General features: G+C 36.0%; 1 protein-coding gene across 1 annotated transcript in view; it reads right to left on the minus strand.

The window, feature by feature from the left end:
• Positions 1-11,885, minus strand: part of IL23R (interleukin 23 receptor) — a 52,945-nt gene extending 41,060 nt beyond the window's left edge. Inside the window, exons 1-3 of the mRNA XM_007109059.2 lie at positions 11,816-11,885; positions 8,967-9,263; positions 2,436-2,559 (exon numbers count right to left, since the gene is read on the minus strand). Of these exons, the coding sequence (XP_007109121.1) occupies positions 2,436-2,559; positions 8,967-9,263; positions 11,816-11,885 (491 nt within the window). The remainder of the gene's footprint in view (positions 1-2,435; positions 2,560-8,966; positions 9,264-11,815) is intronic.
• Positions 11,886-16,965: the final 5,080 nt, after the last annotated feature.

Raw genomic sequence — 16,965 nt, forward strand, 5'->3', positions numbered from 1 at the left:
CTGTGCTCCGCAACGGGAGAGGCCACGGCAGTGAGAGGCCCGCGTACCTCAAAAAAAAAAAAAAAAAAAAATACAGTTGACCCTTGAACAACATGGGTTTGAACTGTGCAGGTACACTTATAGGTGGATTATTTTCAATAAATATGTTGGAAAAATTTTAGGAGATTTGCGACAATTTGAAAAAACTCACAGATGAACTGCATAGCCTAGAGATATCAAAAAATTAAGAAAAACTTAGGTATGTCATAAATGCATGAAATATTTGTAGATGCTAGTAGATACTAGTCTATCTTTACAATAGGCATAAAGTGAGTGATATTTAATATAAAATTAATAATGTGTTACTTTCTTACTGTTCTATAACTTTGCTTTCAAAGAATTACATTACCATACAGTATGCCTGTTTTTCCTAATCAGTGAAACTGCGTATCGGCCTATCATCACAGGTAAGTGGTTTTTTAAAAAATGTAACAAAGTTTCCAATGCTGTATTATGAATATGACTGCAATATTGTATGCCATAAAAATTTTATAATGATTCATTCATTAGTGTATAGGCAAGGCTACTATGAAGCAATCATATCAGTTATACTAGGCTATTATAAAGCAATCATATTGCTGCTTCTTCCCTATCAATGCATGAATTGTGACACCTGTAAATAAACATGAATTTCTTTTTCACATGATCTTTACTTTTTTTTTTTTTGCGGTATGCAGGCCTTTCACTGTTGTGGCCTCTCACTGTTGTGGCCTCTCCCGTTGCGGAGCACAGGCTCCGGACGTGCAGGCTCAGCGGCCTTGGCTCACAGGCCTAGCCGCTCCGTGGCATGTGGGATCTTCCCGGACCGGGGCACGAACCCGTGTCCCCTGCATCGGCAGGCAGACTCTCAACCACTGTGCCACCAGGGAAGCCTGATCTTTTCATTTTTGAAGGCAGTACTCAGAGATGATTAATCTTGTAAACAGACAACATTAACTTACAGTATCAAGAAATACAGTACAGTATTATAAATGTATTTTCTCTTCCTTATGATTTTCTTAATAACATATTCTTTTCTCTAGCTTACTTTATTGTAAGAATACAGTATATAATACATATAACATCCAAAATATGTCAATCAACTGTTTATGTTATCAGTAAGGTTTTTGGTCAACAGTTGACTATTAGTAGCTAAGTTTTGGGAGAGTCAAAAGTTACAAGAAGGGGTCAGCACCCCAACCCCTGCGTTTTTCAAGGATCAGTTGTACATAACTAAAGGCATTCTTTAAAAAAAAAATAAACGAAACAAGGATAGGGTGACCAACGTAGCCCAGTTTGCCCACAATTTTTTCCCCCAAATTAATGGTATTATTTCTGTCTTTAACACTAGCAAAGGGATCCAACAAAGACTGACATACATGGATATAGTTTGGATGTAACAGTGAAACATTTTTTTTTTAAGGGATAGAAGAGAGTTTTATTCAAGCCACACTGAGGACTATAGCCCAGGAGGCAGTCTCAGTAGCTCTGAGGAACTACTCTAACAGTGAAACATTTGAACTATGTACATTCAGGAAGGAAAAGATTTTTTTCACATCAACCTTTTCCTATTTTGCAGTTTCTGAATAGCAGAAACTAAAGATACATTTCTCCCAATTTAATTTAGTATGAAGTAATATAACTTTTATGATCAATTATTTGTCTTTAAGCATAAAACTTAAGAGATTTTGGCTTCATGGTTGTCTGGCTCCTGAAGTCTGGTTATTGTTAGAACGTAACAAAAGAGCATTTCCACAAAGCCCTTCTCAACTCCAATTAGAAAATTATTACTTTCATTCAATTATTACTTTCAGTTTTAAAATTGAAAGTCCTGTGTCCTGATAGCTCCCTTAGTCTCAGGCAAACCAGGGAAGATGGTCAGCCTACACAGACACCAAATTTAAGATTGGGGAGGTCATTATTAATAACTAATAACTACCATGAATGTAGTGCTGACTATGGACCTGGCACAGTGATACACACTTAAAAAGCCAAATTCCACTTAAATAATTAGAATTACCCTGTGCATTAGGTTTTATTTTTAAACCCATTTTAAAGATAAAGAAATGGCAATCTGGAGAGATTAAGTTGCCTAAACCCTAGAAGGAGGAGAGAGCTGGGATTTGAGCAAAGATCCTTTTAAAACTGTGCTGTGCTGTATCCCATTAGGCCCTTGCCCCCAATTACCTCCAATGAGTAAAAAGAATAGAAAGATTATGGAACACATTGTCCCACAGAGTGAAAATATTAATGGCCTGAAAATGGTTTTGGTAGCTTCCTTGATCATAATTAGGGAGTTGATGATAAAAAGGATGCATTTAATATTTAAAGTTGATTTCTTGTGCCTCTGCTGGAGGCACAGCATGGGCTGGACTGGAGTGGAATTGCTCAGGTTAGACTGTTAGGAGGGAACCTACCTCTGCACGTACACCACGTACTTGGTGTCTATGTAGGTGGGCTTCCCAGGGTTCCAGGTACAAGTCATGTTGCCTGAATATTCATAAATGACACAGGTTACTTTGTCAGGGACATCTGGTGGATCTGCAACAAAATATATCACTTAGGAGCATGGAAACATAAAGTTTTTTATAGTTAGTTGATAAACTTTCCATTTTATTTGGAAAACCAGGCCAATTGGTACACAGCACCTCCCCCATTCCATCCCTACCAGCTCACCTTGCAACCCACTTTGACCTCAAACATTGCTACTTTCCTCCATATACTTTACTATATTCTCCCCTCCTTTGGGGATACTAAGGTGATCAAGTTCCTCCCATCCAAAAAGAAAATTCCTCTCCAAATTGTCTCCCCTCAGCTGCCAACGTATCTTTCTCCTTTTCATAATAGCTTTTTTTTTTTTTTAAGTCCATTATACTGGTCTTTTTCCTCAACTCCCATTTACTCTTGAACCCCAAACAATCAAGATTCAGAGCCGCAATTCCACCAGAACCACTCTTGTTGAGGTCATCGTGAGTTTCTAATCCACAAATCCCATGATTTCTGTGAAGTCATCATTGAGCTTGACCTCTGCAGCATTTGCTATTTTAGTCACTCCCACCTTGAAACCTCTCTGCCTTTTGGCTCTTGTGAAAGGGTTCTCCGTGGTGTTTTTCTTCTACTCTGGCAACTGTCTACTTCTCCAGCACCTATTCCACGACCCACTTTAAAAGTTTGGTGTTCATACATACAATGGAGTATTACTGAGCCTTTAAAAGAAAGGGAATTCTGACATGCTACAACATGGATGAACCTTGAGGACTTTTATTATGCTAAATAAAATAAGCCAGACATGGAAGTGCAAATGCTATATGATTCCACTTTATAGGAGGTATCTAGAACAGTCAAACACACAGAGACTGAAAGCAGAATAATGGTGGCTGGGGAGATGCGGGATATGGGGATTTGTTGTTTAATGGGTACAGAGTTTTGGGTTTGCAAGATGAAAAAAGTTCTGGAAATGGATGGTGGTGATGGTTACACAGTGATGTGAATGTACAGTATGCTTAATGCCACAGAACTGTGCACTTAAGAATAGTTAAAATGGTACATTTTACTACAATAAAAAAAAGATTAAAAATTTTTGGCATTCACAGAATTCTATTTCTAGGTTCTCTCTCTTTTTCCCTTCTCCCATGCCCTCAACTCTTTCTCCGAGTGGCCCTGTTATGGGGAATATTGTTAGTTTTTGTCTGCTACCGTCTTTCCCTTTGAGAATTGACATCTCCCTCACTCCCAACCTCATCCCCACTCCACCCCTATGCCAAGGGCTGTCAATCACACAGAAGTGTACCCTTGACCTAGGCTAACTAATCAGAGTATTTCCCTTGGGAATGAAGACATGACTCAAGATGAACCAATCAGAGTTATCCAAGTATCTTCTTCTGGAGCCATTGTAAAAGAGGTGCTTCGCCCCCGCTGAAACTGCTATCTCTGAGTAACATGTGAGCTGTGAGTTGTTGATGGCCATCTTGCTGTCATAGTGAAACAGTCTATTTAAGAATGAAGCCAACACAGGGGAAAACAAAACCCAAGAAATGAGAAAAGATGAGAGAGTTCTAATGACATTGTTTGAGCCCTTGGAGCCTCTGAAGACTATGAAACCCCAGCAACTATAGAACTGCATCTGGAATTTCAGATGCATCATCCCATAATAAATTACCAAGAATCGAGATAAAAAAGAGAAGTATGGAAATACTGAGTGTTTACCATATGCTCACTTTTCAGGTGTGGCTCTCTCAGCTTGTGCCTACATTTGCAATACTGCCTGGGAAACTTGACGGCTCAAAAAATGACAAGAGGGATTTCCCTGGCGGTCCAGTGGTTAAGACTCCACACTTCCACTTCAGGGGGCACGGGTTCGATCTCTGCTCGGGGAACTAAGATCCCACATGCCTCACTGTGTGCCCCCCCAAAAAGAAAAAGAAAATGGTAATTCTTTCCCATTAAAAAAAAAAAGGAAAGGATGGGGGCTGAGAAAGAATAAAAATACAGACATTTATGCACCTGAAGTTATACCCAAAGCTTTATCTTAAATACAAATATGTTCTTGCACTTCACCTGTAAATCGTCTACCAAGAATACTACTTATAAAAGAGAAATAAATATATGAAAAATTTATCCTCATTGCAAATTAAACCAATAATAGATGTCATTTAGATCTATCAAATTGGCAAGGATTTTGAAAAATGTTAACCCACAGTATTGGAACGAACTCAGGGAAATCCTCTAACACACTGCTGGTGGGAATGCAAATTGATACAGCCTTTATGGAGAGCACTTTACATATCACAATCTTTAAAAGTGGGAGTAATATCTTGCGACCCAGCAATTTTAAATCTAGGAATGCAACCTTATTGAAATGTTCATAGATATACAAAAATATTTGGCTAAAAAGGGTTTGCCTCTTAAAGTGTTGTTCCTAATAATGGAAGAATTGGAGACCACCTTAACAGCCCAAAATACACTCCTAAAATACATCCAAAAACAAAGTTGTAGAAGACAGTTTAAGTATATGGCCTTTGGAAGGCACTAGAAATACGTTTAATTAAGTAAGTAAGTACTGGCCATATGATAAAGTGAAAAAAATAGTACAGTATAGTGATCTCATTTGAGAGACAAACAGAGAGATAGAGAAGGGGAGAGAGAGAAAAAGACTGAAACTTGAAAGACATATTCCAAATTATTAAAGAGGGAGTCTGTTAGTAGTGAGATTATGGGATTATAGAAATGATGGGTATTTCTTTTTTGTTGGTCCAAACTTTTAAAAACTTTCTACATGAATGCAATTTGATTTTACAATTAAAAAACATATTTTCGAGGAGATATGGGGATATATGTATATGTATAGCTGATTTACTTTGTTATAAAACAGAAACTAACACACCATTGTAAAGCAATTATACTCCGATAAAGATGTTAAAAAAAATAAAAATAAAACTTTAACTTGGCCTTCTCAGAAAAAAAACAATAAAACAAAAAAAAAGTGTTTTCAAACAGTAAGAACACACTAAAATGATTTAGAATATTTTGGTGAGTTGTAGTAACAAGTTACAATGGGGAGAAACTGGACTCTAAGTAGGATAAAAGAAATCTTTAAGTTTTCTTTGAGCCTTGAAGGAGGTAGCTGTGGAAACATAAATTTAAATCATTTTGGATATTGATTGAGTTGGGGTCCCTCAGTGATCCGTGCTGAAGTTATTTTTTCCCTCTGGTTTCAGACAGAGTTATCACTGATTTGGTCATCCTAAAAGACAACTGTCAGTCTTTTGGGCTATGTTATTCCACAGCATTCTCTCTAAAGTGTCTCGTAACTAATTAACTTTGCAAAAGATCAAATAGATTATATACACACATGCAAATATACACACTATTTGTTAATGTGAAGCTATGTAAAGAAGGGAATGTGAATATGGTTATAAAAATAAGACCGAAATGTTTTTAGATCTCATTGCCAGGTTATTAAATGTCCATGGATAAAAACCTTCTGTACAGCCAGATAGCAGAAAACACTCTGCTCTCTCCTACTAGTTGCACCTCTTCTCTACCATTGGGTCCCTCACTATTCACAGGCCAGGTTTCTTGCTAATTCAAAGTTTAGCCAGGTATCATTTTCTACTGAGAGCTTCTTGAAGGCACTGTTTGTGATCCCCTCTTCTCTGAATTTCTATCGTTTAACACATTTTTGTTGTATACCAACCACTTAGTAAAGTTTATTTCATGACTTGATTGGCTTGATTAATAAAATGACAATGAGAAGAATTTAAAATTAAGAGAAAGTCAATACTTCTGGCAAAGATCACTCCATAATTCCTTACCTAAGGAGTGCACAGACCAGCCTATTGTGTCACTAATGAGACTTAGTAGCAATGTTAAAGACGAATATTCAGTGCCTTCTACTGGACAACATGATGACAAGGAGAGATCAAAGGTGGTTAAAATTTAAGTCAAAGATATTTAAACTTTTAAATAAATGATTATGTGGAAATATGACTTTCATGAATAGTTTAATCTGGTGTTTTTAAATGAATAAAGACATCTTATAGTATTTTATCCTGTGATTGGTGTGACTCTGATAGAATACTTTTCATAATATGCATGCATTTAATCACAGATAAGAACCTAGGAAGTTTTTAAGATTATGGCTAAAAATGAAAACTGTGATAATAATAGTTTGTATTTCACAAATTACACATTAAGGTACAGAACCTTTTTAATATGTTTAGATATCTTTTTAGGAACAGCAACGACTCATTTATCTTCTTTGTCTTTTATGATTTGTCTCCAGTTTAAAAAAATGCACATAATCATTTTGTTCAGAACAGTGGTGATAAGTTGACATAGTAAAGCTCACAGGATGAATATCCTATAATCAAAGTGATCCAGTGAAAGCAATGTGATTTCTAGAATACCACAAAACCCCTCAAAAACCTTTGCTTGACCTACTTAAATAGGAAGTTCTGTTTGCTAAGAGTGCAGAGCCTGAGAATACAGGGGTTCTTGAATCCAGGGGTTTTAGTACACCCTTACATGGCAGTTACAATTTCATGCTTATAACCAGAGGTCTCTGTAAGAAGTTCCAACTCACAAAGTAAATAAGTGGAAAGGGTGATGTCCTTTCTAAGCAGCCATCAGCAAAAAGTATAAGTGCTTCTAATATGTTGTCCTAGGAGAGGAGAAAAGGCCATTCCCTGGCCCTAAACATCGCCTGGTGGTTGTGTTTGAGGGCAGAGGGCCTCAGGCAACACAGGGAGAGCGGTTGGCAATAACCTGTCACCCAAACTGCAACAGAGGGAAGGAGGCGTACTTCTTTTGCCTCCTTTCTTACTCTGGCTTTAATTAAAAACTAACCTTTCCACACAACTGTGAAAGTTACTCATTTGCCCTCTAAAGAAATATTCTCTCAACACCCCACCACACCCCCAAAGAATAAATAGGAAAGTATTTAAGCATGAAGGGTTATTTCTGTTTCCTGAGGATGTGGACAAGCTAAGAAGTCCTTAGACATCAGATAAGATGTCTACTTGTGGTTTCAATTCCTACAATTTAGGGCAAGTTTAGCATGTTAGTATTATTTTAAGGCATAAGTTTTTTCTTTGACTCCAAAACCTACTGATTTCCTTCCTTAGTTCACCTCTACCACTTCCCACGTCTTCTCTCTTGAAAATCACAGAGATCAGGAGCCCAGCGGGACGATAGCCTTCCTTGAGAACAAGGAAGCCTCCTGCTTCTCAGACATCCCAGGCAGGTGGAGATGGCCAGGTGAGCTTGCTCTGTCTAGCTGAGGACTGGAGATGAGGAAGAACTCAGATTTGATTCTCAAAAGTATGGAGAAAGGGAGCATGACAAAGACCCAAAGCCCTCTATCTTTCACTGAAAATGGGCCCAGATGCTGTAGGGAATGAACCTCTGGGTTAAAACCGTGCTGAACTTACTGATTTTTCCTTCATAATAGTAGAACCAAGAATTAAGTATATAATTATACAAGCCAGCCCATATTACTATAGTAACTTAAACACCTTCAGAATACCATGAACACAAATTGAACTTACCAAATATTTAAAAAATTAACTTAATTAATTTTTTTCTTAATAATTATAATAGCAAACACAATTATTCACAATTGGGGCAGTGACATTAGGAGCAGGGAATTGTATCAGAATCTCCCCATGTTTTATCAAAAGGATGCATTTAAAAGGGTTTAGGCACATTAATGTTGTAGTTTAAAGTGTATAATATGCTTTCAAATAAATTATTGAAATTTGATGCTTACCATAGCCAATATAATTAGCCTCATTTTACAGACATGGAATTGAGGCTCAGACTAGTTAAGCAACTTGCCCAAGGTCACACAGCTGGTAAGAAGTATAGCAGGGACACAAAGCTAATGTTGCAAATGTTTTTTTCCTTCCTAAATCTTAGCCTCAAAATTTTTCAATGGGATCTGCTTCAAGGTTGATATTATTGAATAGTTTGGAAAACAACGTTAAGTATAAAACAGATGAAAAGAGCACCAGAGAAAATCTGAGGATGCTGCCCTTCACATATGCTGTGTTTGGCCGGACTAGTGTTGAAAAATTATTTTTTGAATGCATTGGCATACAAACATTTAAAGTTTGTAGAGTTCACATTGAAAATTTACACTTCTGTCTTCTTTTGAAGTGTCCAAAGATCTAGGGATACTGGGCCTTCATAGATGGTGAAGCTGGGCAGTGGCTGAGCCCAGTAGACCATCTCTGTGCTTTCCTCTCTGCACGGATCCCACCAGCCTCCTTAACTCACACATTTCACCAACTTAGCCCCTGGAGACATTTGAATTTGCAACTACTACATTAAACTTAGAGAAGAAGTGAACTATATTAATTTGCCTCTATTTTTAAACAAGATTGGTAATTACCAGTTAATTGTTAGACTAACTTTCATTTGGATTTTGAATGCACCTCAACACTTACATCCAGAAGAAATGTCTTTTCCACATATCAGTGTCTCTTGAAAATATCCGGGACATTCAGCAGTACAGTACATAAAGGCTTGTGGCTCCAGAAAGTTGTTATACCAAAGGCGAGCCGTTGTTTTATTAATTCTTGTGATTTGAAATCTTTCTTTGATGCCATTTTTATAAAAATAAAGTTTCCTTGGTTGGCAGTTCTTAATTGCTGCTTGGCAATATATAGAGATATTCATACCCATCTTAAAAATTGTGGCTGGTTCTACCCAGATGCGTCCAGAGCAGTTTATATTTGTAATTCCTGGAAAACAAATAGATAAAATTAAAAATTCCATGTAAAGCATTAATACCAGAGATTCAGAAGAATGTGCTATTGCATTTAAAATTTTTTTTCGATTAATTGAATAATTTCCATTGGAAAAGAGTTTTAGGACTCAGAGTATCATTTGTTTAGTTTATCAAAGTGTGTTTTTACCATGTTCTATTAATGTTCGGCAGCATTGACACAAGACTAGAGTCAGCTTTCAGCCTTTAAGTTTCTCTAGCTGTCTAAAGAGCAAATATGATTAGCTCTCCTATTTTAAAGGTGAGGACTGAGACATTTTGAGTCTACCTCATTTTTCAAAGGTAACATTAGGAATAAGAATTGGCACTGCAGAATCCAAACCCCATTCACCAGCTACTCAATCTTTCACTCTTTGATAAAGGCTACTTTTAACAGAAAACTATGAGTTTCATGAGTAAAATCATTACTAATTACTAACTGCAAAAATTGCTTGACAACCACTTAAAATTCATCATTTTTAAGTTGAAAAGCAAGTTTCAAAACAACATATTTAATGGAGGCTCAATGTTAAAAATAACTCGATGAATGAATTAAAAAGAAATACACTAAGATATTAACAATGATAATCTCTGTGTTAATTTTTTATTTTTAATTGTATATTTCTGTGTTTTAAAAATTACATAATAACATATTATTTTTATAACCAAAAGACAAAGTCATTTTCATAAACTTGAATGACAGTGCAATGCAATATCAATTAAATTAAATTCACATCAAGGAAAATTTATTGTAGGCTTTTTCTGGAAATACCTGTATCAGAATATCTTAAAACCTTATCAAAATAGTGATAATTAAAGGTCAGTATTTGATTTTTAAAAGTTCTTATCTTTGGAATTCAAAGCTTAAAGAATTAACTTTTTTATAATATAAACATAATGGAATATGGCCATTTATGTAATGAACATTTACATATGTTATAAATATTTAAATGTTGAAGTAATGATAAAAATAATTCTATCATTATCAATAGGGAATTGAAGGCAAAGACATGAAAAGAAGTTTTAAGAAAGCATCTGACTGCTTTAAATAAGTTCAACAATTCAAGTTCAGACAAACTGCATCTTGAGCACCTTAAAAAATCTGTGAATACTTTCATGAAACCATTGTGAGTAGTGTTTGAGAATACACAGAAATATAAAAAATGTCAGAATACTTCAGATTTGTACAAATATTCTCCTGGTTTTCAAAAGTGGAATAAAGAAGAACCCCAGAAACACTGGACCGCTGAGCTTCACAATATTCAAGAATGAATTAGTAAGTTGATAATTTTCCAGTACATAGAAAAAAATCAGTAATCGGCAGGAATCAACATGGATTATATAAGAATAAGTCATATGAAAAATTGTCAATTTCTCTTTTTAATATGTTAAGATAAGTCATATAAAACATTAATTTCTTCTTTTTTTTAGATTGGTCAGAGGAATGCTAAACATAGTATATTTTTTACTCAGCAAAGCTGTTAAAAAGGGGTAAAATATTGTTCTAGTAGAAAACGTGGAAAAGATTGGATGATATTAAAAATATTCATAGCGGATTGAACAATAATATATAAAATAATTTTTAATGGACAGCTGGTAGGTCTCTAATGCCACATGACACGGGCTTGTCTTATTTCTCTATGCTTTATATTAATCACTTGGATATATAAATAGAAGTCCTACTTATCATTTGCATATTTCCAGAAGCTGGAAAAAGTAGCTGGTGTCTTATTTTTTACTAAATCTTCTTGGATAGCTGTTGGTCTGACTCTGGAAGTGTCCAATATCCTGCTGGAAGGATTCTAGTTCTCAAGGTGGGGCTACTTCTATATCTCTAATATAATGTGTCCCAACCTACAGAAGACAGTTTTGCTTTTGTCACTATTCTGAGTAACTTGCATGATTTGCAAAGCTTCCTTCAAGGTCTAGAACCCTGCCTTGGTGTTGCTTATCTCCTAGTAAATGAATCCCTGTCACCTGCCCAGGATGCTATGCAGAAACTCTCAAATGCTGATGGCTGCCCTGCCTGAACTTCTGATGATCTCCCTCCTGGACTCCTAAAATCTGTGTATGTCTTTGTCATAATGCCAGATGTTTGTATGAATTACAAAATAGGAATCATAATAGCACATAATACTACCACACAAAGGAATACAAGGCTTAGCACAGCACCTGACACGCGGTAACCATCAATAAATGGTTTGTGGAATTAAGTTGAAATGTTTGATGAGTTATCATATAAGTTAAAAATGTTCAAAGATAGAATATGCCAACTCAAAATAATAAGCTCCTTCGTGGAAATGTTGGTAGAAGAATTAGACGTATGTCTGTTAGGATGCTTGATAAATGAATCCTGCATTATGAGGGAGGTTGGACTTTATTTCATTCCACATAATTTTATGTGCATATAATTTTTTGAATATAATAAGTTTTTATTCTTCAGAGATCCTAGCATAATGCCATGAACATAATAAACACTCAATATTTTATTTGAATACAAAATAGCAATAGGTACTTAAAACACTGTACCTCCATGACACCAATTGAAGAATATGTAAAGAGCTATTGCCACGTCCCATTGAGTTGTGACCTGATTCATGCCTGAAAGCAGGAAAAAGCTCTTTGTCGCCCTCTAGAAAAAATAAGAAAAATGTTTAAATTGTAATATTTTAATAAAATAACAATAAAATACTAACAGGCATAACATTTTTTCTAACAGTTTTTGATGAGAATCTTTAATTAGGAAGAAAAAAAAGGAAGGAAAGAAGGAAGGAAGGAAGGAAGGGGGAGGTAAAGGAAACAGGGCAAAGAAAAGTTACTGGGGTGTGAGGAGGTAGAATACAGGTGGAGGAGTAAAGCAAAAGTATGGAATTTTATACCCTCCAAAAATCACTATGAATTACCTTAGTAGGACATTTTGACCCTTGATAAAATATAATTCCTCCTAATCTTGTCTCTCTCATCAGAAATCTCTTTCTGCTCTAACTCCTGATGCTCCGTTCTTTTCCTGACCAGGTTTACATGCCTGTCAAGCTCCAGAAATATTAGTCTTTGATAAGTAAAACTCAGGAAAAGCCAAAAATGTCAGAACTTCCAGAAAAAATAGCATTCAAAATGAAGAAAGAGAAAGTGAGACAAAGGCTTATGTGCTATCACCAGTTAAATCTACAGAAAGCCCTTTTATCTGTAGAGAGTTCAAAAGAAATACCTTATAGAAATTCCAAACAATATTGCCATTAGTTTACAACTGGAGTTACATTATTCAGTTAATCAGTTACCTACATTATTGAATAAATTATTCAATAATCAACATTATTCAGTTATTTTTATCTCTTTAGTAAATTCTGAGCCTTTCATATAAAACAACAAAACTCATGACTCATCAAATAGCACAAGATATCTGATAACACTTTAAAAAATTGAGGTCCCCGTGACTTATGAATATAAGGATCCCTTTCATAATTTGTTAACAATAGTAGGTCTTCACTTTATAAATAATAGGCAAAACAAGCCCTAAAATGTTCCTAGTTAGGAGTTAACTACTCACCTAATAGAATATACGCAATAATATTATTTAAAGTGATGTGATAGACAATACTACAGATTCAACTTCCTTCAGTAACCACTGTATGAAATACCACAAGAACTTATAAGAGAAGACAACTTGGCCCATGTATTTCCAAAAGAAAATATAGCTGTTTTTTGAGTATTCAGGTGATCATTGTCTCTTTACCTTTCAACGTGTTTGAAGCACATAATTCCACTTCAGAGCGAGGCTGTCGCCTGTGTCACATCTTCTTTCCTCACTGCCTGCCTGTCAACGATCACTTCAGGTTTTCAGTGATGAGGCAAATGGAAATGTCAGCAAAGCGCCGACCTACATTTCAGATTCTCAAAGAGGAACTCAAACCGTCCAATTCAAAATGACTGGCTCTTATGTCACTATTTGGGAAAACCCAGATTACTGAAAGTGAACTGTTTTGTCAGTACTTTTTTTTCCTCATCTTAATTTAAAATAATCTGTCTCATCCAAGAAGTAGAACACATATATATGCTTTATCTATCAAAATCTTTGACACAAGATATGATGCTTAGTTTTCATTTGCAACCAACATTGATATCCATTATAAACCCATTTCTTAAGAAAAGGAAGTTTAAATGCTACTGTTGACCATTCATTTATTTAACAAGCATTTTTGAGCATCTAATATGTGCCAGGTATTGTTCAGGGCATTAACGATATAATGGTGATTAATCACAGAACATCCTCTTTATTGTATTGTTTACATGATAAAATTACAGATTAGTGGCTTTGAACTATTGTTCATGGTTTAGCAGGATCCTACGACCAAATAAAAAAATTATCAAATTATTTGGTTGGTTTATAGTAAGCATCACCAGGAGACTTTGCTGCGACACACCTTTTCTTGCCTCCTTATTTGTTCTACATGAATATCTTTTCACTCTTGGTACTCCTTTATATTGTAAAGGACAATTAATTTATTCATTTCCTCCACAGTGAATTTCTTGAAGTTAGAAACTCCATACTGTCTTTTTAATTTTTATATCTTTAGTACCTAGCACATTAGAATACTCTGGGAGAATATTTGAAACATTCCTATGCTCAAATTTATTGTACCCAATGAAATCAGAATTTCTGTGAGTGGATGTTTGTGCATCGATATTTTTAAAAAGCCTCTCCTGGTAATTATAAGGAACAGCCAGGGCTGAGGACCACTGGGATACATGAATAAGAGTGTCTTTGACTATCAGCTGGGTTTTAACCACCAGTAACAATTTTCTAAACTGTGAAGGAGAGCGTGTGGGAAAACATTTTACATACCAAGAACAGAAGGTGCAAGTAAATTGTTTGGGACTGGCAGGTTGTTTCTCCAGGTTGAAGGGAAAAGGATTTGAGCTGGAAAATTAGGTCAGTGGCAGAATGTAATGGGCTTTGTATTCCTGTGTATTCCTTCCTGTCTGTCCTCCCATTCACCCAGGTGCACATCGCCACCTGGCCGTTGCTTGTCAGGCTACACAGCTGAAAAAAACCAAAACAACAACAACAAAACCCCAACTTCCTTTATCAGAAAGTGTCAGAGATAGCAAAGATTGTTAGGCAGAGAAATACATAATCAAGTTGGATTTTTAGAAAGACAATTCTAATTACTGTGTGGAGAATTGAATGAGGGTAGAGAGTCCAGTTAGGTGGCTATGGAAAACCAAAGTCTGATGAAGGCCTAAGGCAAAGCAAAGGCAGTGAGAACTGAGAGGAGGAAACACACCTGAGAGCTCTGTGGAGGCCGATTCAACAGCTGTGCAGTGAACAACCGGTGTGTGGGGCTAAGAATTTGGGAGCTTAAGGATTGACTCTGTGGCTACTTTTGCTGACTCAGCAGACAACAGCATTAACTGAGCACACAAAAGGAGGAGTGCGGGTGGGGAAGTAATGAATTTGGTTCTGATCATGGTGATTTGGAAGAGCTTACAGCATGTTCAGAGAAGACTGGTAGGATATTGGAGACATGGGTAAACTTGAGAGAGAAGTTTGAGCTGAAGATCTAAATTTAGAAGATTTCAGCATGTCAGTAGTATTAAAAGTAAGATTAGAATAAGAGAACTCAAAGACAACATCCAGGGAGATGAGGGAAGGGAGTAGGTGGCCAGAACCAAAAATCTTGACCAAAGGACAGAAGAAGAGATACGAGAAGAAGTGTGTGACCAGTGTCAAATTGTCAGAGATTAAATATGATAGGAACTAACAGGTAGTGTTGAATTTGACAAAAGTCTGTCTTCCCTGAGAATAGTTTCAGAAAAGAAATGGGGGCAGAAAAGAGATTGAAGTGAATTAGAATAGAAAATAAAGGAGAGGACATCATCTAATCTTTCAGGAATTTGGACAGTGGAGATGAGATTGATGGACAGCTCAGTGCAAATCAGGATTCATTTATTTATGTTAATGGGGGCTGGTGGTACTTCTTAACCATCTATTCAAAGATATTTGCCATGCATACCTCTTTTTTGGTGAACAGTCTGTTCAAATCTTTTGTCCATTTTTATTGGTTTATTATGTTTCTTATTATTGAGTTTTGAGAGTTCTATATGTGGTTTGGAAACTAGTCCTTTATCAGACATACGTTTCGCAAATATTTTGTCCTAGTCTGTACCTTATCTTTTCATTTTCTTACCAACATCTTTTGAAAGAAGTTTTTAATTTTGATAAATCCAATTCATTAATTATTTTAGTGATTCTTTCTTTTGTTTCTTTGTCCTGTGAGTCTCTGCTTACAATTTTATAAATGGATCAATACATAATATTGCTTTGTGTGTGTTTCTGTTTAAAGACAGTTTATATTGTTGACTCATTAACATTGAACTTAGGGCCAACAGCCCTATAATTCATATCTGAACAAAGCTTACGTAACATGGGTGTTCTTTGTAGTGTACATTGCAGACTTCTTACACTTAGGAGCACTAGACAATACTACAGGACTATACTTGGGGGCCATGTTAAACCGCAAAATCACCAAAAAGAAAGTACAGAATGTGAAAAATGTAGCACTAAAATAGACTTGAGAAAGGACACTTGATTACAGTATCATGCCGAAACAAGTTTCTTAGCTGGGAACTTGCACATTGTGTGACTCAAATCTTTCGCCACTCTGTAAATCTCAGCAAATGACTGACAAAGTGCGGCAAGTGTTGATTTTGGGGTTACAAATAAATTTTAGGTAGTAAATAAATTCACAAATACAGAATTGGAATGATGAGGATCAACTATATAAAATCTTGTATGTAAATGGTTTGACTTCACTTGCTAATCAGAAAGCATCAAAACCCATTGTCTTGGCTTTCTTTCCATAGGCAGTGTTGCCATCTGGGTACCCTGGGACAGTCCAATTTAAACTTGTCCCAAGGTAATTACACATAACACTCCATTTTACTTTCAAAATTATTCCATTTTGGAAGATATCTTGTCACCATCTTACAAGCCTGCAAGTAATAAACCTTGTTTATTTTCTAAAAGTCACACAATTTCAAGTTTTTCTCTAGCATTTGGTAAAAGTTTGGAATGGTTGTTGGCTGAGGGGATGAAAAGGGTGATTGAGTGTAAAATGCATGATCTTGAAAATATAATATTAAATTAGTAAGTATATTTTGAGTTAACACATCACAGGGTAAATACATTTAATGCAACATTTAGCTTTTTTCCAACTTAAAAAAAAATCCACTTTAGGGAACTTCAGAACAGAAGAAAACAGCTAGAACTGTAGTCCTTATGCAATTGTGCTTTTCTTTAAATTTACCTGCCTATTGTGGATTGAAAATATCTCCAGTTTCCCTGTCCAGTGGCAACATTGTCATAAACCAACTGACTACTAGAAGGAACTCCTTGAGGTGGATTGGTTAGGGCCTTCCAGTTTAAGAAGTATAGCTGGACCAAGACCTGGAATGTTAAACTGTTGCTTAGCAACACTGGTCTAGCATTGGGGAGGAGACCTAGAGGGATCTATCTTGCCTCAGAACTCAGATGCCCTATATGGGTGGGAATGAGAAGAAAAAGGAGTGGACTGTTGATCCCTGAAATGGGAACTTAGTGACTCCCTGACTCTGAATAGAGGTGGAAAACCTACCACCTCTATATAGGGAAGTGATATGGCAGCCCCAACATTTTTAAA

Source organism: Physeter macrocephalus, chromosome 4, assembly GCF_002837175.3.
Source record: "Physeter macrocephalus isolate SW-GA chromosome 4, ASM283717v5, whole genome shotgun sequence".
Classification (NCBI taxonomy): domain Eukaryota; kingdom Metazoa; phylum Chordata; class Mammalia; order Artiodactyla; family Physeteridae; genus Physeter; species Physeter macrocephalus.